The following is a 27765-nucleotide window of genomic DNA, read 5'->3' as shown; positions in this document are numbered from 1 at the left end:
AGCAGCATTTAGGGGTTCAGTGTCCCCAGCTTCATTGAGAAATCTGCACACATTTTCTCATTCCAATTTTCAGAATCTCATTTCTTCTAATTAACACCTTTACCTTTTCAGACAGTATTATGTGAGGTTGGGAATTCAGTTTGTGTTGTAATTCAACCACTCACATGATGATACTTTGGGTTTGTTTTTCAGAAATCTCAGCAGAGTCTTCAGTAGATAAGGGTTTCTCTTAGGGCAGACAGAGCTCTCAGGTCATTTATATGGCATTTGAGCTGGGCATTTTAAATCCTAAGCTTATCCTTTTGTTTCCCCACTTTATCCAGCAGTTAGGAGTCACCAGCTAATCTGATTATAATTGTTAGTTTGACAGACGTTCTAAGGTATCAATTGCCTGTTCACCCAGCACCTTGCTTTTTGTAAGTATTTGATTAGGAGTATTTAAGATCATATTTTGTATATCTCTATTGCTGTATTATGCCATAGAAAACCAGTGCCGCCTTTATCACTTTACTGGAAATGAAGTCGTTAGTGCCTTTAAATCTAATCAGAGTAGAGAACCAGTTTCAGAAACCCCAGTAGCCACTTCAGAAAGCTCATCCTTAAGATTCTTTTTCTGTAGAACTACTCTTGCTACCCAAATTAGTATCAGTCAGGAAGGGTTCTTCAGAGAAACAGAACAAGTATATATGTGTATGTATATATACACGCATGCATACACACACAAGTCCATGCATACATAAAATAAGAGATTTAAGAAATTGCCTCATTAGATTGTGGGGGCTAACGGGTTTGAAATTTGTAGGGCAGGCTGAAATATCGCCCTTGACCACCATCATCAGGTCAAGAAATAGAACTTTTACCAACACCCCCAGAAACTCCCTCCTTGCATGTTTCCCTTCTTCACGGCAATCTTAGTTACTGTGGAAGGTATCATTACTTCTGTGGTAACTATTTCCTTCCTTTTCTTTGTACTTTTACCATTTGTGTATGTATATCTAAACAATATTATTTAATGTTGTCTTGATAGAATCATTGCATGCACTTTTTGTCTCTCTTGGCTTTTGCTCAAGAAAAGTGTGAGTTTTATTAATTTTGTTGTATGTAGTTGCAGTTCATTCCTATTTTTGTAATATTCCAATTTTGAGTACTCCACAGTTTAATCAATTTTTCTAATAAATATTTTGTTTTTAGTTTTGGCCTTTTATAAAAAATGCTTCTGTGTTTTGTACATCTATGTGAGTTTCTCAAGGGTACGTAACCAAGGAGGTTGCTGGGTCAGATGTCATCAACTTTATTTAGTACTGCCTAATTATTTGCCAAAGAATATATATCATTTACTTTCTCAGTATCAACAGCATTGGTATTATACACTTAAAAAATTTCTGTAGTAGGCATATAACAGTATCTTCTTGTGAGCATAATTTGTTCATTGCTATTAAAATTGAGCATCGTTTTATATTACTAGTTATTTGGATTCTTTTGGAAATTGTCTATTAAAGTCTTTCTATTGGGTTGGTTCTTTTTTTCTTATAGTGTTTTTGGAATCCTTTATATTTCTGTCTTCTGGTTACAAAGTGTTTTTGGAATTCTTTATATTTTTATCCTTTGGTTACAATTGCTATCTAATTTGTGACATGTCTTTATTTACTTTGTAGTATGTTAATGAACAGAAGTTCTTCATGTTAGTATTGTTAGATTGACCAGGCTTTTCATATATCATTAAATGCTTTTTGTGTCTTAGTTAAGAAATCCTTTCCTACCCTGATGGTATAACCCTACATTATCTTCTCAAAAAGCTTTATAGTTTGTATTTCAAGTTTAGCTGTTAATTTGCTAGGAATTGATTTTCATATGTTTTGTGAGAATCAAGTCTCATTTCCATTTTTTTCCTATATGTGTATGCTCAGCCAATTCTAGAACCATTTATTCAACAAGTTTGAATTTTCCCACCAGTTTGCATTGCTAATTCTGTGTGCAGATCTGTTTCTGAGCTCTTTATTTTTTCCACTGATTTGTCTTTCGCTTTGACAATACTCACAATGTTTTTAAGTTACTGTCACCTTATCAGTCTTAATATTTGGTATAGCGAGTTTTCTTACTTTGTTCTTTTTCACAACTCTCTGGCTATTCTTTACCCTTTGCATATTCATATAACTTATATAATTAGCTCGTCAAGCTCTGGGGGAAGGACTCATTGGGAATTTGACTGGAATTGCATTGATTCTTTCAAATTGGTTTGGAGACTTGACATTTTTTAAGATTGGATCTTCTAATTTAAAATTTTGGTATTTATCTTCATTTGTTTAAGTATATTTTTATGGTTGTCACACAGTTTTATAATTTGTTTCCTACATGTTTTACACATTGTTGTGTTTATTCCTAGGTACTTTGTTTTGATCTACCTTCCTTTAAAAATTTTTTTAAGTTATTTTTATTTTTTAAATGAGATTGTTCCCACTCTTTAGGATAAAAGTATTATCATGGATTCATGACAGTTTGAGATTTTTTTGTACCTCAAGAAGCATGAACTTGTAAATATTGTCTTCCTTTTCCTGAAAATTTTTTATTACGATTAGGAAAAGGCGAGAGTTTGACCTTAAGTTGAGTTTTGAAAACCCACTAGGGATGAGAAATGTAAATAACAGGAATTTGACTCTAACCAAATTTCACTGGTTTTAAGTCACCATCTTGCTTTGTCATTTATGAAGGCCAACTAGAGTTGCAGTCCCAAACCATGGAACTCTTCTGATAGTATGTTCTTATGAAACTTTCAGTCCAAATATGAGGGTCTAAAGTTTAGACAAATTTTGAATTAGTTTGAAAAAGTAAATGAATCTATTTTTGGCTTTACCCATTACCCCAAAGTCATTCTCTTTGCAAGCATGTTTGAGGAGTAATCATTAAACTCATTGTATTAGTTATCTATATTGCTATATAAAAAATTACCACAAACTCAGCCACTTAAAGCAACATACTTTTATAATCTTAGAATTTCTGTGGGTCAGGTGTCTTGGCATGGCTGAACTGGGTTCTCTGTTCAGAGTCTCACAGGGCTGAAATCAAGGTGTTGATTGGGCTGCATTTATATTTGGAGCTTGGAGTCCTCTTCCAAGCTCATTCAGGTTGTTGGCAGAATTCACTTCCTTGTGGTTGTAGTACAGAGGTGCTTGATCTCCTCATGCCTTTTGGCCAGTTGTGCTCTGTCCACAACATGGCAGTTTGCTCCTTGTAGGCCAGTAGGTGAATCTATCTTATACTTTGCATCTCTTCGACTTCTTATAAGGGCTCACTGGATGAAATTATGCCTGCTCAGGATAAATTCTCTTTTGAAATGAACTCAAAGTCAACCGATTAGGTACCTTAATTACAACTGCAAAATTCTTTCTGCCATGTAATGTAACTTGATCATGATATGATATCTCATTATATTCACAGGTCGCTCCATTCTAAAGAAGTAGATTATACAGGGTGTATACACTCTGATCTGTACATGAAAATTTCACTTTCTCATATCAAATGATGCCTTGATGATTCTTCTCACCTGGATTGCTTTTTTTTTAATGTTTTTATTTTGAGTTAACTATAGACTCACGAGAAGTTGCAAAACTTTTACAGAGAGAAGTCCTGTGTACCCATCCTGATGTTGAATTTTCCAGTCTAAAAATTGGAAGTTTTTACCAATGGCAACATCTTATATAAATATAATGTTTTATCAAAACCAGGAAATTGATATTAACATAATATGATTAAGTAGACTGCAGACTTCAGTTTCACCAGTTTTTGAATGCATTAATTTTTCAATTTTGTACGTCTTTGTATATAATTCTGTGTATAGATTCATACAACGACCGCAGTCAAGACAGAACTGCTCCATCATCACAAAGGATTCCTGTGTGCTCTCTCTATGTAATAACACCCTACTCCTTAGACCTTGGCAAGCACTGTTCTTCTCTCTGCTTCTATACCTTTGGCATTATGAGGATGTTATCTGAATTGAATCCTAGATTAAATAACTTTCTGAGATTAGTGGCTCCTTCACTCAGTATAACGTCCTTATGATTCATTCGCGTAGTTGAATGTAACAGTAGCTGAGTTGTATTCCATTTTATGGATGTACCACAGTTTGTTTAGCCATTTACTCACTGAACAATATTTAGTTGTTTCTAATTTGGGCCTATTACAAATAAAGTTCCTGTAAACATTCACGTTAAGGATTTTGTGTGATGAACATGTTTCTGTTTTTCTGGAATAAATATTCAGGGATGTGATTGATGGGCTATTCTGAATAAATATACAGGAATGTATATGTTTAACTTCTTAAGAAACTGCCAGACTGATTTCCAGAGTGGCTGTACCATTTCACATTCTTACCAGTAAAATATGAGAGAAACAGTTTTTCTGCATCCTTGCCAGCGTTTGATTCTATTGGTATTTAATTGTGATTTAAATTTGCATTTACTTCATGGCTAGCAATGTTGAACATCTTCTCATGTGTTTATCTGCCATCCAGATCTTTTCTTGTTCATGCCGTTGCCCATTTTGCCCTTTTGTTTCTTTTGAGTATTTCAAAGCAAATCAGATACTTCGATATCCTGGTGTTTTACTTGTAAATACTTCATTTCTATATTATAAGGATTTTTCAAAAATATAACCACCAGGATATTATCATACTTAATTTAACAATAATTCCTTAATATCTAATACTAATGCCTAATACTATTAGTATATACTTAGTACATATTAATAACGTATTTGTAATTAGTATATACATAGTATGTAGATAATAGAGATCTAATATCTAATACTTAGTCCATATTTACATTTTTCTGTGTCAAAGATGTATTTTTAAAAATGATTGTTCTCAATTAGAATTCACATAAGATCATTTAGTTATATACTCTTTTTTGACAGCAGTCTCCTTTTTTCCCTCAGGCAATTGATTTGTTGGAGAATTTAGGTTATTTGCCTTTTAAACTAATTTGGATTTCACTGATTCCTTTCTCTTTCTGTCATTTAACTTGTTCTATCCTGTTTCCTCTAAACTGATAGTAAGATTTGGTGTCTTGGTTAAATTTGATTCAAGCTTGAGACAGGGTACTTCACAGGGATACTGTGGTATCACATCAAGTGGCACATGTTTGGTTGTTCCACGTTTTAGATTACTCAGTTTGATCAGTTGGTTCAGGTATTGCAGCCCCATTTCTACTTTAAAAATATTTCCATTAATCTTTCACTTAATAGTTATGGCTTCCATTGATGTTTGTTGCCTAGATTTAGTATTTCATTTGGGGTTGCAGAATGGTGATTTTCCAGTTTAGTTATTCTTGAATTTATTTGCTGGACTTTCAAGAACATTTATCAGTCTTTGGTTTTTATGAAATACATTCATGCAGGAAAGGCTAGAAAAATGTTCAGTTCTGCCCCCTTCCCTTTATGGATCAGTTCTCAAGTAGTCTAAGAAGACACCAATGAGGTGATTTCTCCCCCAGCTTCTTTGTGAATCATTTTGAATTTATGGTTACTTGAAAAAGGTATGTGATGCTTTCCAATGATATTTTCTTTAAAATTTCACTCTCTACATGTAGGTATTTAGAAATATAATTGATTTTTGTACATTGGTCTTTTAAATCCAGCAACTCTTTCTTGTTATTTTAAATTTATTTTTAGATTTATCCTCTGCAGATCGCAATTTTTTTACTCTGCCTTTCAAATTATTATACCTTTTTGTATCCTTTTCTTTCTTTACTGTAGTAGTATAGAACTCTAGTCTATCTAAATAGAAATGGGATAATACAATCCTTCTCTTATTCCTTACCTCAGAGGCAACACTTTTATTTTATTATTAAGAATGTGGCTTGCTCTAGGTTCTTTATCAGATTAAGAATGTCTTCTTACATTCTATGCATTTAATCATACAGTAATGTCTAATTTTATGAAATGCTTACATTCTATGCATTTAATCGTACAGTAATGTCTAATTTTATGAAATGCTTTCCCGTATCCCCATGATTATATGAGTTTTATACCTTTAATCTGTTAATTTGAATTACTCTTATTGATTTTCTAATCTTTTATTCCTAGAATAAGCTCAACTGTGTCATGATATATTATCATATTTGTGGTTTGTTGAATTTAATTTGCTAATATTTTCAGATTTTTATGTTTATGTTCATGAGTGAAGCTGGCTTTATAATTTTCATTTTTACTGCTGTTTTATTGGTTTTGGTACTAGTGTTAAGCTACCTTCATAAAACGAGTTAAGGAAATTTCTTCTCTGTATTCTCTGTAAAAGTTTGTATGAAGAATCGAATTCCTTTTTCCCTGATTATTGCTAGAACTCACTAATGAAACCATCCGGGCTTGGAATTTTCTTTGTGGGAAAAATTCCCAGGTGGTTTAGTTTTTAGGTCTGTGAAGAATGTAATGTAAAAGTAGTATCTTTCTGTGGTGACAAGCCAGTAGTTACAAGTGAAAAATTCAGTCGCTGAGTAATATTTTTCACTGAATGTTTTGAGCAGAACTCTTTTGTCTCTGTTTTTTTGAGTTGTATCCAACATGCTTTTTGTCTGTAAAATAATTCCACTTATTGAATACAATGACTCTTTAACAAATATGTTTTCTACTATATTGCAGTTGTTTAGATTTGTATTTTAATAATACAGTTGTTTAGATTTGTATTTTAAGCTTCTCAAGTTTGTAAGATTTCTGAATAATGATTCTTTAAGGAGACATTAGAGGACTTTGAGTTAGATATCCAAATTCAACTTCTGGCTTTGCCAGTTACTGTCTTAGTTGTATCTTTTACTTTCTGGGCCTCAGATTCATCATTTGTGGAACAAATATCTACTTCACATAGTTTTCATAAAGATAAACTGAGAAGAGCTTTATAAACTATATAAATGAAAGGTTTTAAAGACAGTGTAAGTTAGAGAGTTAGAAGGAACTTTTGAGATCTGTGTGGACTCCTCCATGATACAGGAAGTAGAAGCTGCTAGTGTATGTATAGAGCTGACCGCACAACTCAGACTTCCTGCTTCTCAAATCATCTGGCTTTTCCTTTTTTGCCTTCCTTCAAATTAAATGTTAGATACTTGAGAGAAACCTTGACTTCATTAGGTACATAGCTGAGTGTATCATTCCCAAGAGGTTAGGTAGAAAAGTACATGTGACATTAGGGAGAAAAAGGAATTTTAAGACTTTAGTTTCTTAAGTTACCAGTAATTAAAACTGCTGTCAAAGTAGTTATTGAATTACCCCCTCCAGAATTTAGACAAAGAGAGACTTGTTATACTTTTCAGGGATTAAAATTCATCTAATACAGTAAGAACTAAGGCCCTGTGTGGTTGCTGCATAACTTCGTACTTGAAGTTCAGTTAAAATTTTACTTTAAAAACCATTGGTTCAGTATAATTTTAGTAAAATCTTATATTTAACATGAACACTTTCAAACTAATTGTGTTTATAAAAGGTACTTTCTCAAAATCAAATTTGTCTCATTTCTTATTTTCTCTAAATAGTCTTGGAAAAAAGATTGTTTCCTTTAACAAAATTGAAAGGTTTGTTATTATTTGAGCTTTAAAGAGTCAGTATATTATACAGTAGTTGTGATGTCTGCTCCCCAGGAGGGGACTGCTTTCTTCCAGAGACTGGAACCCCAGACAGCACCCCACTCCTTCCCTCCAGTTGCCCCTTCTTTTCCCCTTCCCCTCCATAAAGTACAGCAAGCATTTCAATTGTTAATCCTTATCTCCAGTTCTGTTGTCTGCTCTCATTTAAGAATTTCCTCTTTCCTTCCCTTCTTATCCTTTCTCTCCTAGGAAGTTTGTTTCCTGTGAAATGTTGAGATTCATAGGGACACATTAGAGGGAGAAGCCCAGGTTTGCTGAGGCCATTTAAAAATCCTAAACATCTTTGTAGAAAATGTGTCCCGTATTTTAGATGAGTTTTTAAAAAAAATTTGCTTAAGTCATTTTAATCCCAGTTGTATTTATTTTTAGAGGAAATACCATCAAATACTAGATTTGTTAATAGTTACTTCAAATAAAGTTTCTAAGAACTGAGGCTGTTTATAATTTTGTTTAAATACTATTTTCTATGAGCGTTCAATAGGAATTTATGTAAAATGAATTATAATTTTGTAGACTTAATGTTGAAGATCAGATTTAATGTTAGTTTAGTTGTTACATAGGCTTGTGACTTTTTTTTCTCTGAAAAACGTTTTCTTTAAATAAAATTCTATACAGGTGCTCCTCAACTTACGCCAGGGTTACGACCCAATTAGCCCATTGTAAGTTGAAAATACTGTAAGTAAAAAATGCATTTAATAAACCTAACCTACTGAACATCATAGCTTAGTGTAGCCTAAGATGCTCAGAAAACTTACATTAGCCTACAGTTGGGCAATTATCTTGAGTTTCATCTCAAGAGTAATTGCCTTTGTCCTCTTCTTACCAGAAGCAGGAGACACAGGCATTTGATATACCTGATGGGATGTGAAAACACAAAACAATATCCAAAAAATGCTAGAAAACACAGTATAGTGTAGAGTATCTGTTGTTTACCCTTGTGATCATGTGGCTGACTGGGAGCTGTGACTTGCTGTTGCTGCCTCGCATCACAGGAGACTCATATTGCATATCACTAGCCTGGGAAAAGATCAAAATTCAAAGTACAGTTTCTCCTGAGTGCAGATTGCTTTCACACTATCATAAAATTGAAAAATCATAAGTTGTACGATCTTAAGTCAGAAACTGTTTGTACATGTATCTTTATCACAAAGGTAGTCTTGTACCTGCTATAGAAAAGGTTTAGTTCCTTTAATAAGTATTAGTTTCTTTTTAGGTTTTATGGCTGTTATTAGTGGCACTACAGTTCTTTAGGTTTTCTAGGACTGTTATTCTTTATATTTTTTTCATTGCTATTCATAGGAACTCATGAGTGTGAATATTTTATGCTAATTTTGCATCTGAGGAAACTAAGAATCAAAGATGTTAAGGAGCTTGCTGAAGATTACATGATTAGGAAATAACGGAATTGAGATTTGAGTTCAGGTCTGACACCAAAGTTGGTGGTAGTGTGATTATTTAGGAAGACTGTGTGTTTATAGGTAAACAATTACTTGCAATTATAATAGTTGTGCATAAAATGCTGTAAGAGTGGAGAACAGGAAATGTCAACTATTAGGAAGGTCAGGAAGGTTTTATAGAGATGAATCACTGATGAAGTGATTCTTCAAGGCTCAGAAAGCGCCTTGTATTTCATGCCGTGGAGATTGGGCTTTATCCTTTGGGAGATTGCAAGGTATTGAAGGATTTCAGAAGAAGAGGTGATGTGACTAGCATCATATTCTAAAAAGCTATGGTGGCTGTAAAAGGGGGTATATTTGTAGTGTGGTGGTACTCATGATAGGGAGACCATTACAGGAAGGCTGTGGGAGAAGCGATGAGGTTGTCTCTGGTGCCAGTGGTGGAGAGGTGAGAGGAGGGAACTGGATTTGGGCTTTTAATAATGAGACAGTATACAGATGATCTCACTTATTTCCCCTCCCTGTCAGAAATACTTAGAGCTACAAGTTTGTGTTCCAAAGATGGACTCAGTTCTGATCAGATTGCTCATCTGGAAAGAACTTTGTTCTTAATTGTTAGAGTATAGCCACATTTAGGGTAGAAATCATGTCTTTTAGTTACAAAGCTGTTTAACTTTAGATGAAAGCAAAATTTATGCCTGGATTATGGTAATAATGTAAATAAGACTTTTCAGTGTAGAATCTACACAGATTTCAGGAAGCAAAGCTAATATTACTTAAAATGATCAGCACTGTTTTATGAATTAGTTCTTTCATTCTATTCTAGATCATTCTAAATCATTTCTTAGAAACTTCTGATTGAGTTCTGCAGGCAGAAAGAATGCAGTAATTGTCAGTCTTTTTGACAGTGTGTCCTCCTAGGCAAATTTCTGCCTATTTGGTGTCACCCTGCATCTTATCTTTTCCTCGTGCCCTGGGCTAGAAGGGAGCTGTTGTGGTGTTCTGTCATGTAGTAGGTGGGGTTTTCCTAGATCATCTGTAACAACAGTCTTCCCGTTGTTAATGGGGCCAAAAGAAAGTTTATAATAACATGAGTTTAGTTTTTAGTATCTTATCAATCAGGAATTTCGTTTATATGTCTAGATGTATCTTTCTCTAAAATTATAAAATACAAAGGAAAATGATAGTTATCTTTAAGCTTGATGATGAAAAACTTGTCTTTTCCTGAATGATGACATCCTTATTTAGTGGAAGCTGCATACCATAGTGGGATGAATGGGAATTCTGAGAATTAGTAAACTTTACCCTGTAAATATTTTTGTAATTTGCCTCTTCCTCTTACCTTTTAAGCACAGCCTTAGTGTAGACCTTGTTGCTTAGGGTAATAAATGTCTCCCTACCTCCAATCTGCTTTCTTTAAATCCACATTCTGCAACTACCTGAATCTTCTCTATACAAATCTGACACTGTTTCACCTATGTCCCTATGAGTCTCTTACTCTGATGAGCTCTGCTAAATGCTTGGAGTTGTGGCATAATCAGAGTGGCCCCTTGAACATTTAATTTCCATGAAGTCTTGCTAGCTCAACAGTTTTACACTTACATACACACACATACATGCTTGATTTTTGTAAACTAGTTTAATGAATTTGTTTCTTTCTGTATACTTCAAGGACTTTTTAACTTAATTACTTAATAGTATTTATTAAAATACCTGATATAGTTAATGTTGAAACTGGAATATTAATTTATGAAAAGATAGAAAATAGGACACATAACTCATAGTAAATAAGAAAGTGGCACACATCTCTCTCTAAACTACCTTTATAATACTAAAGGCCTAATTTAGCTGACGCTTGCAAAGAGTGCTTAATAAAAGCCATTTCTGAATGTTATTTTTGGAGTAAAAACAAGGAAGACAGATTATTTTTGATACTGTAATGTTGCTAGATGACAAAATAAAGTCAAACTCTTCACCGATTTGATCGTCTCTTTTTGTCAGGAAAATAATTGATTGAAAATGGTAGATCTAAGTTTTTGAGAGAGAGTAGGATGAAAAAGAAACTAACTGTTCTCAGTGGCCAGGATATTTTCATTCTAAGATCTAAAACCAACTATAATAATCCTGTTTTCATGATCTCTGAGTAATGTTGGAGACTAGGAATGGTATATGAAGGCAGACAGGTTTTTTAAAAACATTTTTTGAGGATAATTGACATATGATAAATGTTTCCTATTTAAAGTGTACAATTTGATAAGTGTCACCACCATCACCACCATCAGTTAAAACAGTGAACATAACTGTCAACCCCAAAAGTTTCCTCATGCCGTTTGGAAGTAGAGACTGAGAAGGAACAATCAGTGAGGAGAAGAAAAAAACATGTTGTCCTGGAAACTGAATGAAGAAGAGAAAGATCAGCTGTGGCAGATGCTTTCTGATAGGCCGAGTTAACATGAGGAATGATAGTTGACCATTGGATTTAGTAATGTAGAGATTACTGGTGATTTTGACTAAGGCAGTTTTGGTGGAGTGGTGAGAACAAAAGCCTGATTGGAGTCTATTTTAAGAGAAAAGGGGAGGAGAGAAATTGGAGATGGTAAGTTAGCAGTGTTTTCAAGGAGGTTATCTGCAAAGGGGAGCAAGGAAATGGGGTAGTGATGAAGTGGGGTTGAGATTTTTTTTTTAAGAATGGGAGAAAAAGCATGTTTATATTCTGCTGCCAGTGATCTATTGAGAGCAAAATGTTAGAGGTGAATTTCTGGATTAGTGCTCTTGAGGGACAAATGGGATGTGATTTAGTTCACAAATATAAGGATTGGTGTCACGCAGAAACTTGGATAATTCATCTGTGGCAATAGGCCAGAGACATAGTATAAAGTATAGACACTGGGAGGTAGTTTAGTGGATTGTGAGAGCTTATGAAGTTTTCTTCTGATTGTTTAATTTTTTTTTTCCTTTCAGTGAAGTATAGGAAAGAAAGTTGTCATGGTGAATAAGGATGAGGAGAAGGCATTGAGGGTTCAGGATCAAGAAGGTGTGAAACAGAGTGGGAGAGTGACTAGACCAGGGAGTTACCGTATGGTTGCCTGGCAGCATTAAGGGTGAAGTTGAAGTCTGTGGTTTTGGATTTTCAGGCATTATGATCTTCCATGTTTAGATGCATGGGTGCAGGTGCACAGCAGGTGGAGAATTAGAGTTTTACCAGGGTTATGGCTTTGCTAACCAAGTATAATGAAGTGAGAGAAGGGCAAGGAAATGGAGGGCGTTTGCAGGGGAGTGGCCATGGATTTGACTGTGAAAGAAGGGGAGAGAAGACATTAAAGGGTGAAGGACAGTAATATATGCAAGAGAGGATAGTGACTGAGTAAGGCAGAGTTTAGATAATGTTTTGAAGACAGAGCCAACAGATTTCCCGAGGTTAGATGGGGAAATGTATGTGAGAGGAGTAGTTGAGAAGGACCTTAGGTGAAGGGATTAAGAAGTACAAAGTGGCAAGGACCTGATGCTTTTCATGGGTCGGGGAATAAGTGAGAGTGAAATAATTAGAAGATAGTAAATTAAAAAATGTCCCTGGAAAGTGAAAGGGACCTAAGCAATTAGGTTTGTATCAGATTGTCTATTTGAAACAAAAATTGCTTGAACTTAGCAATTTTTTTTAGGGAAATTTTTAGCCAACGATCAGGGGAAACTTTTCACAAGAGTCCAGACTAATTAATAGGTACTTTTTATACGGAGTGGTTAAAGAGATTCGGAGTTCCAAGAGGCAGTCATCAATCAGAAGGGTTTTCAAAGTAAAGGCCCTTTATTTTCTGTTCAGTATAAGACTTAAGTCATAAATAGATACATCTGCAGTGGTTTCTCAGCCGTCCTTTGGTAAGGTCTGTCTCTTTTAACTGTTGAACTTTTCAAAAGTGTGAGTAAATCTTAGAGATTCTAGAGTCCTCTGCCTACATTTTTATAGCATCCAGGTATAAAATACCTTTCTCATTTGTTGTTTTGCCATGCAGTACACTCTCAATAAATATTAGCATATTTTGGATACTTACTGTATACCAGATAATATAATAGATAATAGGCTGAAACTCACTTCTTTCTAAAAAAGTATGCAGAAGCTTTTATTATTTATTTATTTATTAGATTTTCTGAGAAACATTCATTAATCCTACTATATACTAGGTGTTAATGGTGTGCTGGACACTGGGAACATAAAGGAATAACACAGACTCTGCCCTAAAAAGGATATCAGAAGAGAAAGGAGACATTATTCACTTTTTGCTTTTGAATCAGATCGCTGGTTTATTGAAAAATTACACCAAAGAATTATCTCTGAAGATTTTAGGGAAAATTTACTCTCAAAATATTCAGATTAGAGGATTTGATTTGATAAATGCTTGGACTGTTAATAGAAGTACAAAATACAAATAGTATTTATTTTAAAAATTTCTCTCAGCGGTAGTAATTAAGAAAATCCTAATCATGAGACTCATAAATAGTTGCCAGTATGGTAAGCCAAGTTCTTGGCAGTATATGGTGTTGTTCGTTGTTAATGGTCTGCAGTCATTGGTTTGTGATTAACAGTCAGCCGGCTCCCCTCTTAGTTGTTCTTTTCTGCATGAAATTTGCTGACCTTAAAGGTATTATAGGAGGGAAATTAGCTGTAAAGACCGGATTTACTTTTTCAGCTTCATTTATTTCTTAAGCTCTGATTTTCTTAGGTTTCTGAACTGTATAGCATGAATATGTATTCCTTTGGTGAAGGCTTAGTGGAATCACATTTGATACATTTGCTAACTATATGTTATTTGGTCTGGCTCACCCAAAAAGAAGAGAAATATACTTTTATTTCACCTACATTTTTGGGCCTGGAATGTCAGTTATACTTGTTTCTTTTCTCTCACTAGTTTCTCTTGTCACTTTAGTCTGACCTTTTCTTTCTATCCTCACTACCATGATTGTAGCTTACATTTTATTACTTTCTGCCTGGAGTTTTGGAATAGGCATTCATTGGGAACAAGCATGTGATATAGAGAAGAAGCAATCTTCTCTAGATCAAAATAAAATTGACTATATGAGAAAGTATTTTTTTGAACTTGAAAGCACTACACAAAATATAAGTTTTAATTTCTCTGTAAAAATTAAGACTGTAACATTTATCATCATGTTACAGTCCTACTTAAAAATCATTAGTGGCTTCTCTTAGACTCCTCTTTCTGAGGTTCATTGTCCTTCCCTGAGAGATAGCCCCAGGCTATCTTTCCAGATTCATATCCTGCTGCTCCTGCACCTCTCACTTGCTAGTGTTTTCTTCCTCCCTTTGGAGAGGACTGTTGGCATAGCAGAGGACAGTTCTTTGTTATGTTGGGCTGGCTTGTGCGTTATAGTTACTTAACATCCTTGGCTTTCCTGCCAGAAGCAGCAGCAATAGGAGAGGTGAGCAGGAGGGAGATGGGAGGAGCACTATGTAGCACTCTCAATTGAGAAGCGGTTGGCTGGCCAAGCTACTGTTTGTAGATCACAGAGCTCATCATATTTCCTGTTTGTTCTGTTTTATCTTTTTCAAACCCAACTTATTAAATTCCAATTTCTCTTTTCTAATGCCACCAAAAATGCAGTTACTTGCATGTAAAAGTCAGGCATAATTACTTATTAATTGTAGTAATGTATAGTTATAATAATAGTAATATATATAGTAATCATTAAAACAGGCTTAGTCCTTGCCCTCATGTATTTTTTACTGCTGGAGGATAAGAGACTTGCGGAAGACTTTTAAATATTTTAAGGTTTCCATCAATTATTTTGCATAATATGTTGTATATTTTGTTTTATAACATTTAAACAGTAATATTTGTCAGTGAATAAATAGACTTTATACTTTAAGCTCCAGGGGACTACTGAATAGTTTTAATCAGAGAAATAATGTTATTAGATTTCTTCTAACTGCTTAGAATTAACTTTGGTGCCATAAAGAGGTGAGGAGTTTTTCTTGTCGGTTTGTACATTTTCGTTTTTAATCAGTCAAGTAATTTCTTGAAAAGTTTTTCTCTTCCACATATTTATATTCAAAACCAATTAGGTAGGTAATTCAGTAAACATTTTTTGAGCACTTAATTATGTGCCGGACACTGTTCTAGGCGCTTGGGAAAGAAATGATCAAAACAAAACCTGTGATCTCATGATTGCGTTACAGTGGGGGGTGTTGGACAGTAAGTAAATCATAAATATATAATACAGCATACTGTGATAGAGTGTTATGAAGAAAAATAAAGCAAGTAGTAAAAGCGAAGGCTATTTTGGATAGAGAAGTAGGATGGTCTCTGAAGAGAAACATTTAAGTTGGAGTGAAAAGTTATCCAGCCATGGGTGTGCTTGGGAGAAAGAGCTTTGTAGGCAGGGGAAACTGCAAGTAGGGGCTTTGAGTGAGCAGCTTATTAATATTTTTCTTTATTTTCACTTTAGGATCATCTGTAGTTCCCTCTATAATCTGGCCCTCACTGATTCAGTCTTTTCTCAATTATTAAGTGGGAACAGTAATGCCTACTTTATAGGCAAAGTGAAATGAATAACTTATCATTTATATATATGTATATATATTTATATAATAGATACTCCATTTATATAATATAATACATTACTCCGTAATTGAAAGTGTGGGGAGGAAGAACTTTTCCTCTGCCTTTCACAGTTCCTTTGGCTGGTCTAATAATTAAGTCTATGTTGCATTTAACACAAAGTGAGGACACAAAGTGAGGAAATTTGTCTTAGTTGTCACATTGGATGCCCCACACCAAGCAGAGGGCACATTACAGGCACTCTATATCATGTTTAAATGAACGAGCGAAATCTGTTTAGAGGAGAAAAATACTCTGGCTGTGGAGTACGTGATGTGCACTGGTGCATTTTGGGTAGCTAAGGTAGATGTCTCTGAGATGTTGGCAAAGGAGAATGATTTTGGCATTTTAGCCATTGTTTTGGAAACCATTATACATGATTCATTATAGGCACAGATCTTTTATAAAAGTTTGTATATTTTAAAAGAAATGTAGGTCAGATAATTTGAGTTAAAATGATTGCTTGTGCTGAATTGACCTGGAAGGTTAGTTAAAAGGAAAGAAATGTAGGAGATTTTAGAACAAGTATTAGATTCAGAATTCTCAACTATTCTGTTAGATTTCTAGGCCTTAAGTCATTGTACCAAGAGGAAATGAAATTTTATGTGAAGAAATGGATTACTCATGCCATATCTTCAACTCCTTGTTTTGTCTTGTCTTCCTTCTGCTGCTCCAACTTGGCAAAACACCAAACCCTGGAGCAGTCTTCATCATCTACCTCCTCCATTCCTTGGAGGCATGGACTGTTGAGTGTTGCCAGGATTACTGTAGCACTTTCTGACAGCTGTGCATCCAAGTCTTGCCTCCAGCCTGTCTATTTTACACTGTCACCAGAATGATCTTTCTGTAATGGATCTGATTGTGTTAGTCCTCTCCTTGAAATCCTCTATGGGCTGCTCATAGTCTTCAGGATTAAAAATCCAAGTTCCTTAGTATGGAAAATCACTTGCAGAGATCTGGTCTCTTCTTACCAATCTCCTACTTGATCTTTTGACTTTTCTTTTAAATGTTCTCTGTACTCTAGACATACTAACCAGTTGCATTTCTCTGAATGTTCCGTGTTTTTATACCACTGAAATATGATATTTTTTTTCCCCAGGCATGCTTTTCTCTGCTTCCTGATGTCATCAACTAACTCCAGATCATTTAAAACTCCCCAAAGTTACCTCTAGAAAACGGACTTTTCTTTTCCAGTCTGAATTAGGTGCTTTTCCTCCATGTTTTCATAACACCCTACGACTAATGTTCTTGGTGGTACCTAACCCAATATATTGTCCACATGCCTTCATAGACTGTGAGCTTTTTCTGGGTACAGGATGCTCTTATTATCTCTTTAGTTCCTAATGCTTGTCACTGTTTTGCACAGTATAAAAACCTAGAACTTTGGTTAAATCTAGGTTAATTTATCAGAGACCCCAAATATGTCCAGCTAGGTCTTGGGTATTATGAACATGTGAGAAAAGGAAGAATATAATCCTGGCCCTGTTCATAAGCTTAATTATGTGGACAAAAGGATTCATAAAGTAATTACAGATTAATTTATAAAGTACAACATTAAATGAGGACTTAGGTAGAATGATTTGAGAATAAAAATATAATTGAAAATTTCAAATCCCTTGGCATTTCACAGCTATGCTTTACTCTGTTTTTCTCTTTAATACTTACCACTCCTAACATGTTACACTTTTTACTTATTTATCTTGTTGTGCTCATCTACCCCACTGGAATGGAAGTTTCACAAAGAATTCCTGTCTCTTTTGTTCACTATGGTATTTCCAGTACCTAGCAATGGTAGACACTGAATGGATGGAATGTTCAGAGAAGCGAGTAATCAGTAGGAGATGGTTTTATGAAATGCTTCATGGAGAAATTATGTCCTGCAGTAGACCTTGAAAGATAATGTTTTATTAAACAAGTTAATTTAAGTAAACAATTACCAATTTAATTTTTACATGAAATTTTTCAGGTCACATGTTCCTCTTAAGTTTTGTTTTGTTTAATTTGTATAGCCCTCACTGTTGACTTTTCTTAGAGAGTTTGACAAAGCCTATTGAATCAGAGTGAGTGATGCTCACCCTTTCCTTATATAATTGTTGCAGTAACACTTTCACTTCATATGTTTATTAGCAAAATAAAATATGTGTAAAAATAGGTCTGCTAGAGGCAGCAACTTGTTGTATACTGATCTTTATGCCATATGTCCTTATGATATCTGAGAGCTTATCTTTTACTTTTCATTCATTTAAAATAATTACAAATGAGTTTAAACTCATAGGCATATCAGGGTTGTGGTTGCGAATTAGGGATTATAACTGACCATTTGCCTATAAGTTCTTACATTTTAGCAAATCTTAATCAGAGCTTCAAATATTTATATGTGCATATACGTATGTCACATAACTTCTCTTTCAATTTCTATAGAGTTCCTTCTTCTGTTTCTTTCTCTTCCAAGACTAAAAAGATTAAATTAGATTTGAATTAAAACTATTAAAAATGTTAAATCACCAAAATGGGCAGTAGCTGGAACATGTAGATGATACTGGTTTGCATTGTTTTTCAGAAAATAAAAGTATGTTGGTTTCCACTATTGGCTTCTTTTCTTGTATTTTTTTCCCCTGAAGCATAAAATTAGATATTCTTAGGTTATTGTAGCTGAAATAGATCTTAGTAAGCATCTAGTCTGTTTAGTAAGCATCTAGGCTACTTGCTTTGTTTTAAAAATGAGGTAACTAAAACACAAGGACAAGTGATTTGTCCACAGTCAGTTAATTCATAACAGGGCCAAATGATAAACTAAATTTTAAACTATTGTTGAGATAACCAAACTGGCTAACCTCCTCTATTATGCTCATAACCACTTTAAATTTTAAGGCCGTACTATTTCTAGAAATACATATGGTTCTGGTGACATTTTAAAAGGATTTTGTTTTAGTGACCTGGTAAACTAAAAGTTCCTGAAATTTGTCAATCCAAATTTGTAAAGTTTTGGTAGTACGTTTCTATTTTGGTATATAGGCTGTTTTGCTATGTCAGTCCACAAGAGGTAATTTTTATTATTCCGATGTTAAGCCATGAAAAACTCTATATTTTCTCTAAATTCTTAGTTTTTAGACAACCTGAATGTAAGGATTCACATTTTTTTCCACAGGAAAAGGTTTAGCCAATAAATATATATTAAAGAAAGCAGGCGGAACAAGATTTTAAAAAATTCATTTTTTTTTTCCTTTTGGCTTTTCCTCGTTGAATCTAAGAAGTTATTTACATATTTTAAAAAGTCATATGACTTGGCTCTTGGATTCTCTCAAATAGAAAAATGAAAAAAAATGTTTTTAAGGATCACGTGAATATTCTACTTATATTTGTGATATTTTCTCAGCACTTACATTTTAATTAAATTGGATTATGGAAAAAATAGCACCTTGTAGTATGTGATTATTGTTTTCTCTTTTTTAAAAGAGGAATTCATATTGTTTGTGTGTGTGTGTCTGGGGAATAATTGGTAAATATAATAGGTTGCATAAGAAGAAAATGGTTAAAGATGTGGAAGAATGTAGACAACCTGAAGTTATTACTGGTGTAATTCCTGGTTTTAGTTGCCTAATATCAATTAAGTTGAATTATTTACTTTTAGTTAATTGTGATCATATATTATACTTTTGATGTGAAGAATACTCTGCTAGACTTTTAAAAGCCTTGTCGTTTGACTTAGTCTGAAATTTAATTTGTTGGGTTGTTTTAAAAAAATCGTATTCTCTAACTATAGCCTGCGTTTTGGTATGGCAAGTTAGTAATTGCCCTTTGTTGTATTTCAGATCCCTGCATGTCACTAAGTCCACCATGCTTCACAGAAGAAGACAGATTTAGTCTGGAAGCTCTGCAAACAATACATAAACAAATGGATGATGACAAAGATGGTGGAATTGAAGTAGATGAAAGTGATGAAGTAGGTGGAAAAACTTTTTCCCTGGTATTCTCATAAAACACAATGACTGAGATTGTAGTCTTAAATTTCCCCATTATTCCTCATATGATTCAACTCCTTCAACAGCTTTAGTTTTTCTCTTTACTTTTTAATTTTACCCTTTGTATTTACATATTTTTTCTTTTTCCTTTTTTTCCACTCTTCATGTGTATACCAAGTCTTCTCAGTTTAGTAAGAATCCTTAGTCTTATGTTCTTGAATTTCTCAGACATGTATCCTTTTCTGACTTCATCAGTTATCTATTGCTGCTTTACAAACCACCACAAAATTTAATGGCTTAAAATGACAGTAGTTTATTATTTCTTATGATTCTCTGGGTTGATTTGGCTCAGCTGGGCATCTTTTCTCTTCCCATAAGTGTGGGTTGAGGTCACTATGGCAGTTCCATGTAGTTGAGAGCTCTGCTCGGGCTGGAATACCTAAGAGGACTTCTTGTCCTTCAGAATCTCTCTCCACGAAGGCTCTTATTGTTCAGGAGTCTAGCTCAAGGTTCCTTACAGCATGGCAGCTGGCTTCCAGGTGGCAGTGTTCCAAGAAAACAAGTTCCCATATGAAAGTGGTTATCATACCTCTGCTTGCCAATCAGATGGCTAAGGCAAGTTTTGGCTATGCTCAGAGTCCGTGTGAGAGATTATACAACAGCACAAATACCAGGAGATGTGGTTTATTGGGAGTCACCAATGTAATACTCTACTGTACTCTCTATACAAATAAATAATGCTTTATTTCTTAAGCATTCTCATCTTCCCCTTGGTATGTGTCCCTCTTAGTTTCTTCATAAGAGTTTTTTCCTTTATTTGACTATGGTCTCATTCTAACAAAATCCCTTGGTCATTTTTCAGGCCTCTTCAACCTCTGTTGTCACTGTTGAGATGCTTCTCTTTTAGTTTATATGATACTAAATTACATTTTCTGCATTATTATCCTCTAAATGTTATTTAATCACATTTTTATCTAACAATAACAGTCTGTAAAGATTAATTCTTGACCTGCTGTATAAAGTATTTACCTTAAGAATTCTCATTTATCTTTAGGCTGCTCTCGGTTACTCCATCTCTAAGCCAGTCCAGATTCCTAACCTACATAAATTGCTTTCTGCCTGACATCTTCTGAGGGCTTTTACTTTTGCTTTCAAATTACTTTGTCTAAAACAAAATCCCAGCTCTCCTCCTTGAAATCTCTCACTGTTGAATGACACTTCTAGACCTACTTCTTCTCAATTCTTATTCATCTAAATCAGGAATTGTCAGAGTTTTTCTGTAAAGGACCAAGTTGTGGCTCGAAATCTATACTCTTCAAAAAACATATTTTGAAGTCCTAAACCCCGTTATCTGAGAATGTGACCTTATTTGGAAACAGGATCATTTTGGCTGTAATTGGTTAAGATGACATACTGGAGTAGTGTGGGCCCTTAATCCAATATGCATGGTTTCCTTAGAGGAGAATGCCATGTGGAAACAAAGACACGGGAGAAGATAACCATATGACACTGGAGGCAGAGATTGGAGTTAATGTAGCTACAAGTCAAGGAATAACAAAGATTGTTGGTAACACCAGAGGCTAAGAGAAAGGCATGGAACAGATTATTCCCTAGGACCTTTGAGAGAGCATGGCCCTGCTGATACCTTGATTTCAGATTTTTCTCTAGAACTATGAGAAAATAAATTTCTGTTGTTTTAAGCCATCTAGTTTGGGATACTTTGTTACAGCAGCCTTAGGAAACTAATACAGACCAGCTACTAAATATTTTAGATTTGTGGACCTTATGGTCTCTCTTGTAACTACTCACCTCTCCCATTGTAATGCGAAGCAGCCATAGACAGTACATGAACTAATGGGCATGGCTGTGTTCCAATAAAACTTTATTTGCAAAAACAAGCAACAGGCTTAGTTTGCCAACCCCTATTATAAATAAAATTTTGTGTTTTTAAAATTTATTTCTTTTTCTTCCTTTCTCACTTGTCTTTTCTAGTTATTTGTTACTTTATTTTCATCTAGGTATTATCTTGTGCCTATATTATCATCTCTAAACTTTTCCTCTCTAATGCATCATGAATATCACTTTGAGAGTGTTTTTCTCTAGCTAAGAAACTTAACAGTGAATTCTTATTGCTTATTAGATCAGTCTTATATTTAATGTCTGCGTTAACTGATTTCTTACTGAGATAATCTCTTCTCATTATGGTTAACTCATTTTGGTTAGAGCTCAGTGCATTAAGATAAAAAATATGGCTTTCAATTCTAAATAGTCCAGTTTATTACATACATTTGTAGAACCACAGGTGATAAGATAATCCTATCTTACATTGTGTTTCCAATTTAAAAAGTGTGTAAATATATTATATTTGTCATATGGTAGAATGAATGAAATGAAATTAATGGATTATTGAGTTTTACTATTTTTGGAAACCAACACAAAGTAGTTGTCATTTATTATGAGTCATTTTATTTTATTGAGTAATTCATTCAGCAACATCATTATTCCTTCTCCCTTGCAAACACATATACATACACACATAGTGAAGCTATAAGGTTACTTTTGGTAATAATACTCTGGATTATTAATGATGGATTGTTCTTTTGAGTCTTCTCAAGATTGTTTAAGTGGTTTATTTAGTCACCAATATCAAATATGGTAACATAAATTCTGTTCACTCCATAAATTGTTGCTATCCATATAATTTATGGAGTGGATAGAATTGTGGAGTAAATGTTAGCATATTTGATACTTTTTATAGAGGAAATTGTTTTCTAAGCCAAATAGCTTTTCTAAAATTATTGTTGTACACTTTCTTAGTCATTTATAGCAGGGGTCCCCAACCCCCACGCTGCGGACCTGTTCCTGTTAGGAATAGGGCCGCACGGCAGGAGGTGAGCAGCGGGAGAGCAAGTGAAGCTTCATCTGTATTTGCAGCCGCTCCCCAGTGCTAGCATCACCACCTTGGCTCCACCTCAGATCATCAGGGATTAATTCTCATAGGAGCACTGGTCCCTGGTGCCATAAAGCTTGGGGACCGGAGATTTACATTATAACGTATAAGTTTTATCAAACAAATTCCATGCCAACTGCGAAGTGTATGGTGTTTACTATGTGAATCGCCTGTGCAGTTTTATAATTATGTCTCTCAATTAAATTGGAGATAACTTTTAACATTAAACTTTGTGGTACTGTTTTGAAAGGACATAATTTTAAGTTATTACTCTGATGGTGCTCTATTTTTCTTTGATTTTGATATTACTTGAGGACCCTATTGTTGCTTAACATTGTGTTAAGAAACATATTAATATTGAGAGATTATTTTGGGGGGAAAGAGGTGGGAGTGGGAGAGCATATATGGTTAATTTTAAGAGTCTTAATATAAAATGTTTGAAAAGATTGGTGTAGTTTTACTTTTAAAGCTGGAATAGTTTTAGCTACATTTCAGAAGTTCAGAATTAACTGAGATTGGTTAATTTTGTGCCCAGGATAAGACTAGATTCTTTATTTAAAAAATATACATAATAAAATTATTTTTGTTATTGATATATGAAGTTATAAAACCACTACTCTGGGGTGTTTTCTGACACCAGTCAATTCTTCAATTCTCCATCACAAGCTGGGTGTCCAACAATTGAATTCTGACATTGTCTACCTGTAGTAATGTCAGATTCCACAAGTTAAAGGGCTTAGTCCCACACTTCAGATGACAGTCACAAGTCTCAGGCCCTGTGTATTTTCAACCAACCTGCTCCCAACCAGGGGTTTCCATAACCCCCTTCTCAGGTTTGATAATTTGCTGGATGGCTCACAAAACAGGAAACCACTTTACTTATGTTTTATTTATGTCATATAATTCCAGAGCAGCCAAATGGAAGAAATATGTAGGACAAGGTATGGAAAGAGGCCTGGAGCTTCCATGTCCTCTCTGGGCATGCCATGCTTCTAGTACCTCTCACCACCTCAGTATGGGTGGGTCATATGAGAAAGTATTTACTTTCCTAGTTTATTCATTCATTTATTATGGAGCTAATATTTGAGGGTCTGTTATATACCAGATACTCAAATCGATCTTGGAGTATGTCAGGAACAAACAATATCTCATAAATCTTTAAGCCCTCAAGCTAACATTCTGTTGGGGTTTGTGAGAAGGCAGCTAAAGAGAAAACTACGTAAGCCCTGAAAGAGGGATCAGGACAGATAGATGATGGGTAGCTATAATTTTAAATAGGGTGGTCGTAGTAGGCTTCGTTAAGAAGGGTAACACTTACAGCGTAGTGTATGTAGTACTTGGACAAATAAGATATTAAATATCTGGCAATTTTCCAGAGCTATTTGAAAACTGAAATTGGAGGACTTAGGGATGTTTCAGATTAGGGACAGGATGGAAAGTTTTCACTCTCTAGGTCATTGTTTCTTGGCCCACGATCAAAAAAAATTAGATGTCAGTATATGCTGAATCTGTGACTTGTTTAGGTTGAGTCACTGATCACAGTTAAGCTTACATGTTCTGTCAATATTGAAGATATTTTGGGAAGTGTAGTTACTTGATTGACAAATAATTTAAATAAGAGAAATGAATGATTTTGTTGCCCATAGCACATCAGGCGGAGTAATGAGAATTCACATTGTTATTGCTTTCTTGGTGACTGAAAAATTTATTATTGTTTCTAGTGTGTATGAACTTTGTTTTGTTTTTACTTTTTCCTTTTAATTAAAAAAAATCCTTCCCTTTTTCTAAATTTTCTCTTTATCCGTTTTCTCTTTTTATTGATGTCATGCAGAATAGTTTTAGAATTTTTGTTCTTATTAGTTGGTTTGATATATAGCCAACTTTAAGACCAACTTATATGAAATATCGTACCTGGTATTTCAGTTTTTCTTACATTAGTTGTTCTGCCTGAAAAACATTTTTGTCAACATTTGTCTATACACCTCAGAAAACTTAGTTAATAACATAGCTATATCTGTATCTGAAACAAGGAAAGTCACTTGTGAAAACAGGCAAAAGTAGGGTTAGAAAAAAATAGTAGAAAATACTTTTAAAAATAGGATCACCGAGTTTTCGATTATGTGGAGTACTGTTTCTAAAGGAATGCATTCATGTGTTCTTTACTGAAATTTTCTAAATGTAAAATTTAACCTATGTATTAGTTATTATATTGTTGTGTAACAAATTTACCCTAAATGTAGTGGCTTACAACAATATACATTTATCATCCCATGGTTTCTGTAGGTCAGAAATCTAGGTGCAGCTTAGCAGAGTCTTCTGGCTCTAGGTCTTTCACAAGGCTGCAATTAAGATGTCAGCTGGTATTGCAGTCACTATGGAAAAATAGTATAGAGGTTCCTCAAAAAATTAAAAATAGAACTACCGTATGATCCATCAATCCCACTTCTGGGTATTTTCCAAAGAAATCTTGTACTAGTTTGGTGCCTTCCATTCAGTATAGCTACAACACTAATTCAAAAATATAAATGCATCTCTGTTTGTTGCAGCATTATTTAAAATAGCCAAGATATGAAAGCAACCTAAATGTCTATCAGTAGACAATTGACTGGATGAAGAAGATGTGATACATATATGCAATGGAATCTTACTTGGCCATTAAAGAGAGTGAAATCTTACCATTTGTGCCAACATGGATGGACCTAGAGGGTATTATGCTAAGTGAAATAAGTTAGACAAAGACAAATACTGTATGATTTCACTTATATATGGGTTCTAAAAAACAAAATAAAGAAAACAGAAACAAACGCATAGATACAGAGAACAAACTGATGGTTACCAGATGGGAGGGGGGTTGTGGGACTGGGTAAAAAAGGTGAAGGAATTAAGAAGTACAAATTGGGAGTTACAAAATAGTCACGGGAATGTGAAGTGCAGCACAGGGAATGTAGTCAATAATATTGTAATAATTCTGTATGGTGCAAGGTGGTTACTAGGTTTATTAAGGGGATCAGTTTGTAAGTTATATAAATATCTAACCACTGTGCTATATACCTGAAACTAATACAATATTGAATGTCAACTCTAATTGAAAAATTAAAAGAATATATACAAATTTTTATTAAAAAATTGTTTCCCACGCCTGTCGTGTTAATTTTAAACTTACCTTAAGAAGAGTTTCGGGTTGCACGCTGTTACAGACTGAAAGCGGGCAGAGAACCAGGGGTGTGCGCCCAGGCCTGCGTCTGTACTCCTCCAGCTCCAGCCTGACGGTGCTGCCAGTCCTGCTCCTCGCCGCCCCCTCCTTTCCTGGGCCTTTTTGGGATCACAGCAGGGCACTGCATTTATGTAATATATTTTTCTGAGAGTTTGGCACATTCACATATTGTCTCATCTTCTAAAAGATCTCTGAGTTTGGGTGGGTACAGAACCTATTTTCATTTCACAAATGAATTAAATAAAATTAAACCTTTACTGTAACAACTCTGTGCCATTATAGATAGGGTGACTGTATAATTCATCATTCAAACTGGAATATTTTTTAGAGTAAAAGAGGGTGCTATTAATAATTACACCAGGGCAACATGTGTAAAGAGGACTGTCTCAGGAAAATGGGGCCTTTTAATTACTTCCCTATATACTTTGCCAGTCTCCTTTCCATTTTACTTACCTTTACCTGGATCTTGCTCTTCACTAAGTTGTTATTAAATTGATCTAAGCATTTTGTGAAGATTTGTGCTATTAGTAAAGCTTTGATCTATTTCTGTTTAGTCTATCACCCTAAGTTGTTTTATATGATGCAACTTTTCCAGTAACAGGACAGAGACTCAGATATATTTTTTACTCTTTTTTGTTTATTATTTTAAATAAAAAAATAGACATTTATACAATTCATGAAGTGATCCCGATTACTCCAGTACCCATCTGGCACTGCACACAACCATTACAATAATATCGATTATATACCCTGTGCTGTGTTCTAAATCCCTGTGACTGTATTGTAACTACTAATTTGTACTTCTTCATTTCTTCACCATTTTCATCCAACCCTCCAACTCCCCTCCCCTCTGGCATTCACCAGTTTGTTCTCTGTATCTGTGAGTGTTTTCATTTAGTTTATTTGGTTCTTTGTTTCTTAGATTTTGCATGTAAGTGAAATCTATGGTATTTATCTTTCTCTGTCTGACTTATTTCACTCAGCACAATACCCTCTAGGTCCATCCATGTCATTGCAAATGGTAAGATTTCTTTTTTTAATAACTAAGTAATACTCCTTTTTCTTAAAATGCTTTTTTTTTGTCTTTTTAGTCTCTAGAAATAATATAGCTTAACTGTTTTCTGTATCTACTTAAAATAATACTCATTGACCCATTCTTTGACTTTTATAATTTAAAAAAATAGTAGTAAGTTTCCTAGCTTTCCCAAATTTTCATGTCTGAAGACTTTTATATAATGTCAAAATTTTCCTATGGACCTATCCAGTGTTTGGCCTGCCAGAATTTCTCCCAGGACTTAGTGCTGCGGTCACTACCCACATGGTCTTCAGAAGACTGTTTTTCTCTAGAAAACTGTTTGTGTGGTCTTATGGTAAGGTAATGTGCTATATCGGGAAGATTTAAGGTAAATTGTTGTTAGCCTTAGGTAAACTCACCATGCGTCGATTATAACACCGTGATTTATAAAGCATCTATGCTGTCTCACAGTTATCTTCAGAGAAATTTTTTTGAGATAGGTAGGATAGGTGGTATCCCTATTTTAAAGATGGGATCGAAGTTTAGAGCTGTTATGTTATTTGAGTCACATGGTGTGTGTAAGGAGAACTTGACCAGAGCCCAACTATCCCAACTCCTGTTCACTCTCCAGAACATGCTTAGATACAGTTCCAAGGGTTGTTTTGTTTTGTTTTGTTTTGTTTTGTTTTTGTAATCAGTTTTGAGCCCTGGACACCAAAAGAACTTCCCTTCCTGAACTGCATTTCTATTAATGACCTCAATTTTAGTTGGAAACTTTAGGCTATTGATGCAGCTTTTTCACTAGAACCTCATACCTACTTGTTCCCTTTATTTGGTTTGAATCATATTGACTTATGTCTTGAGTGTTATCTTAAGCTTGGTTGGAGAATCCACCTTAACTTGCCAAAAAGATTACTAGTATCCCTTGTATTTAGTTTAGGCTCCCTATCCTGACCTTTTGGGCTTGAAGTATTGCTAACTTGCTTTTTAC

At 34.5% G+C, this 27765-nt stretch overlaps 1 protein-coding gene across 1 annotated transcript in view; it reads left to right on the top strand.

Moving 5' to 3' along the window:
* The first annotated feature begins 12010 nt into the window (after positions 1-12010).
* STIM2 (stromal interaction molecule 2) overlaps positions 12011-27765 on the top strand; it is a 76894-nt gene continuing 61139 nt past the window's right edge. Inside the window, exons 1-2 of the mRNA XM_015594839.2 lie at positions 12011-12101; positions 19446-19576. Of these exons, the coding sequence (XP_015450325.1) occupies positions 12011-12101; positions 19446-19576 (222 nt within the window). The remainder of the gene's footprint in view (positions 12102-19445; positions 19577-27765) is intronic.

This window comes from Pteropus alecto, unplaced genomic scaffold (genome assembly GCF_000325575.1).
Source record: "Pteropus alecto unplaced genomic scaffold, ASM32557v1 scaffold5, whole genome shotgun sequence".
Classification (NCBI taxonomy): Eukaryota; Metazoa; Chordata; class Mammalia; order Chiroptera; family Pteropodidae; genus Pteropus; species Pteropus alecto.
Note: the sequence above shows the minus strand (reverse complement) of the source record. Positions and strands in the feature narration are given on the sequence as shown.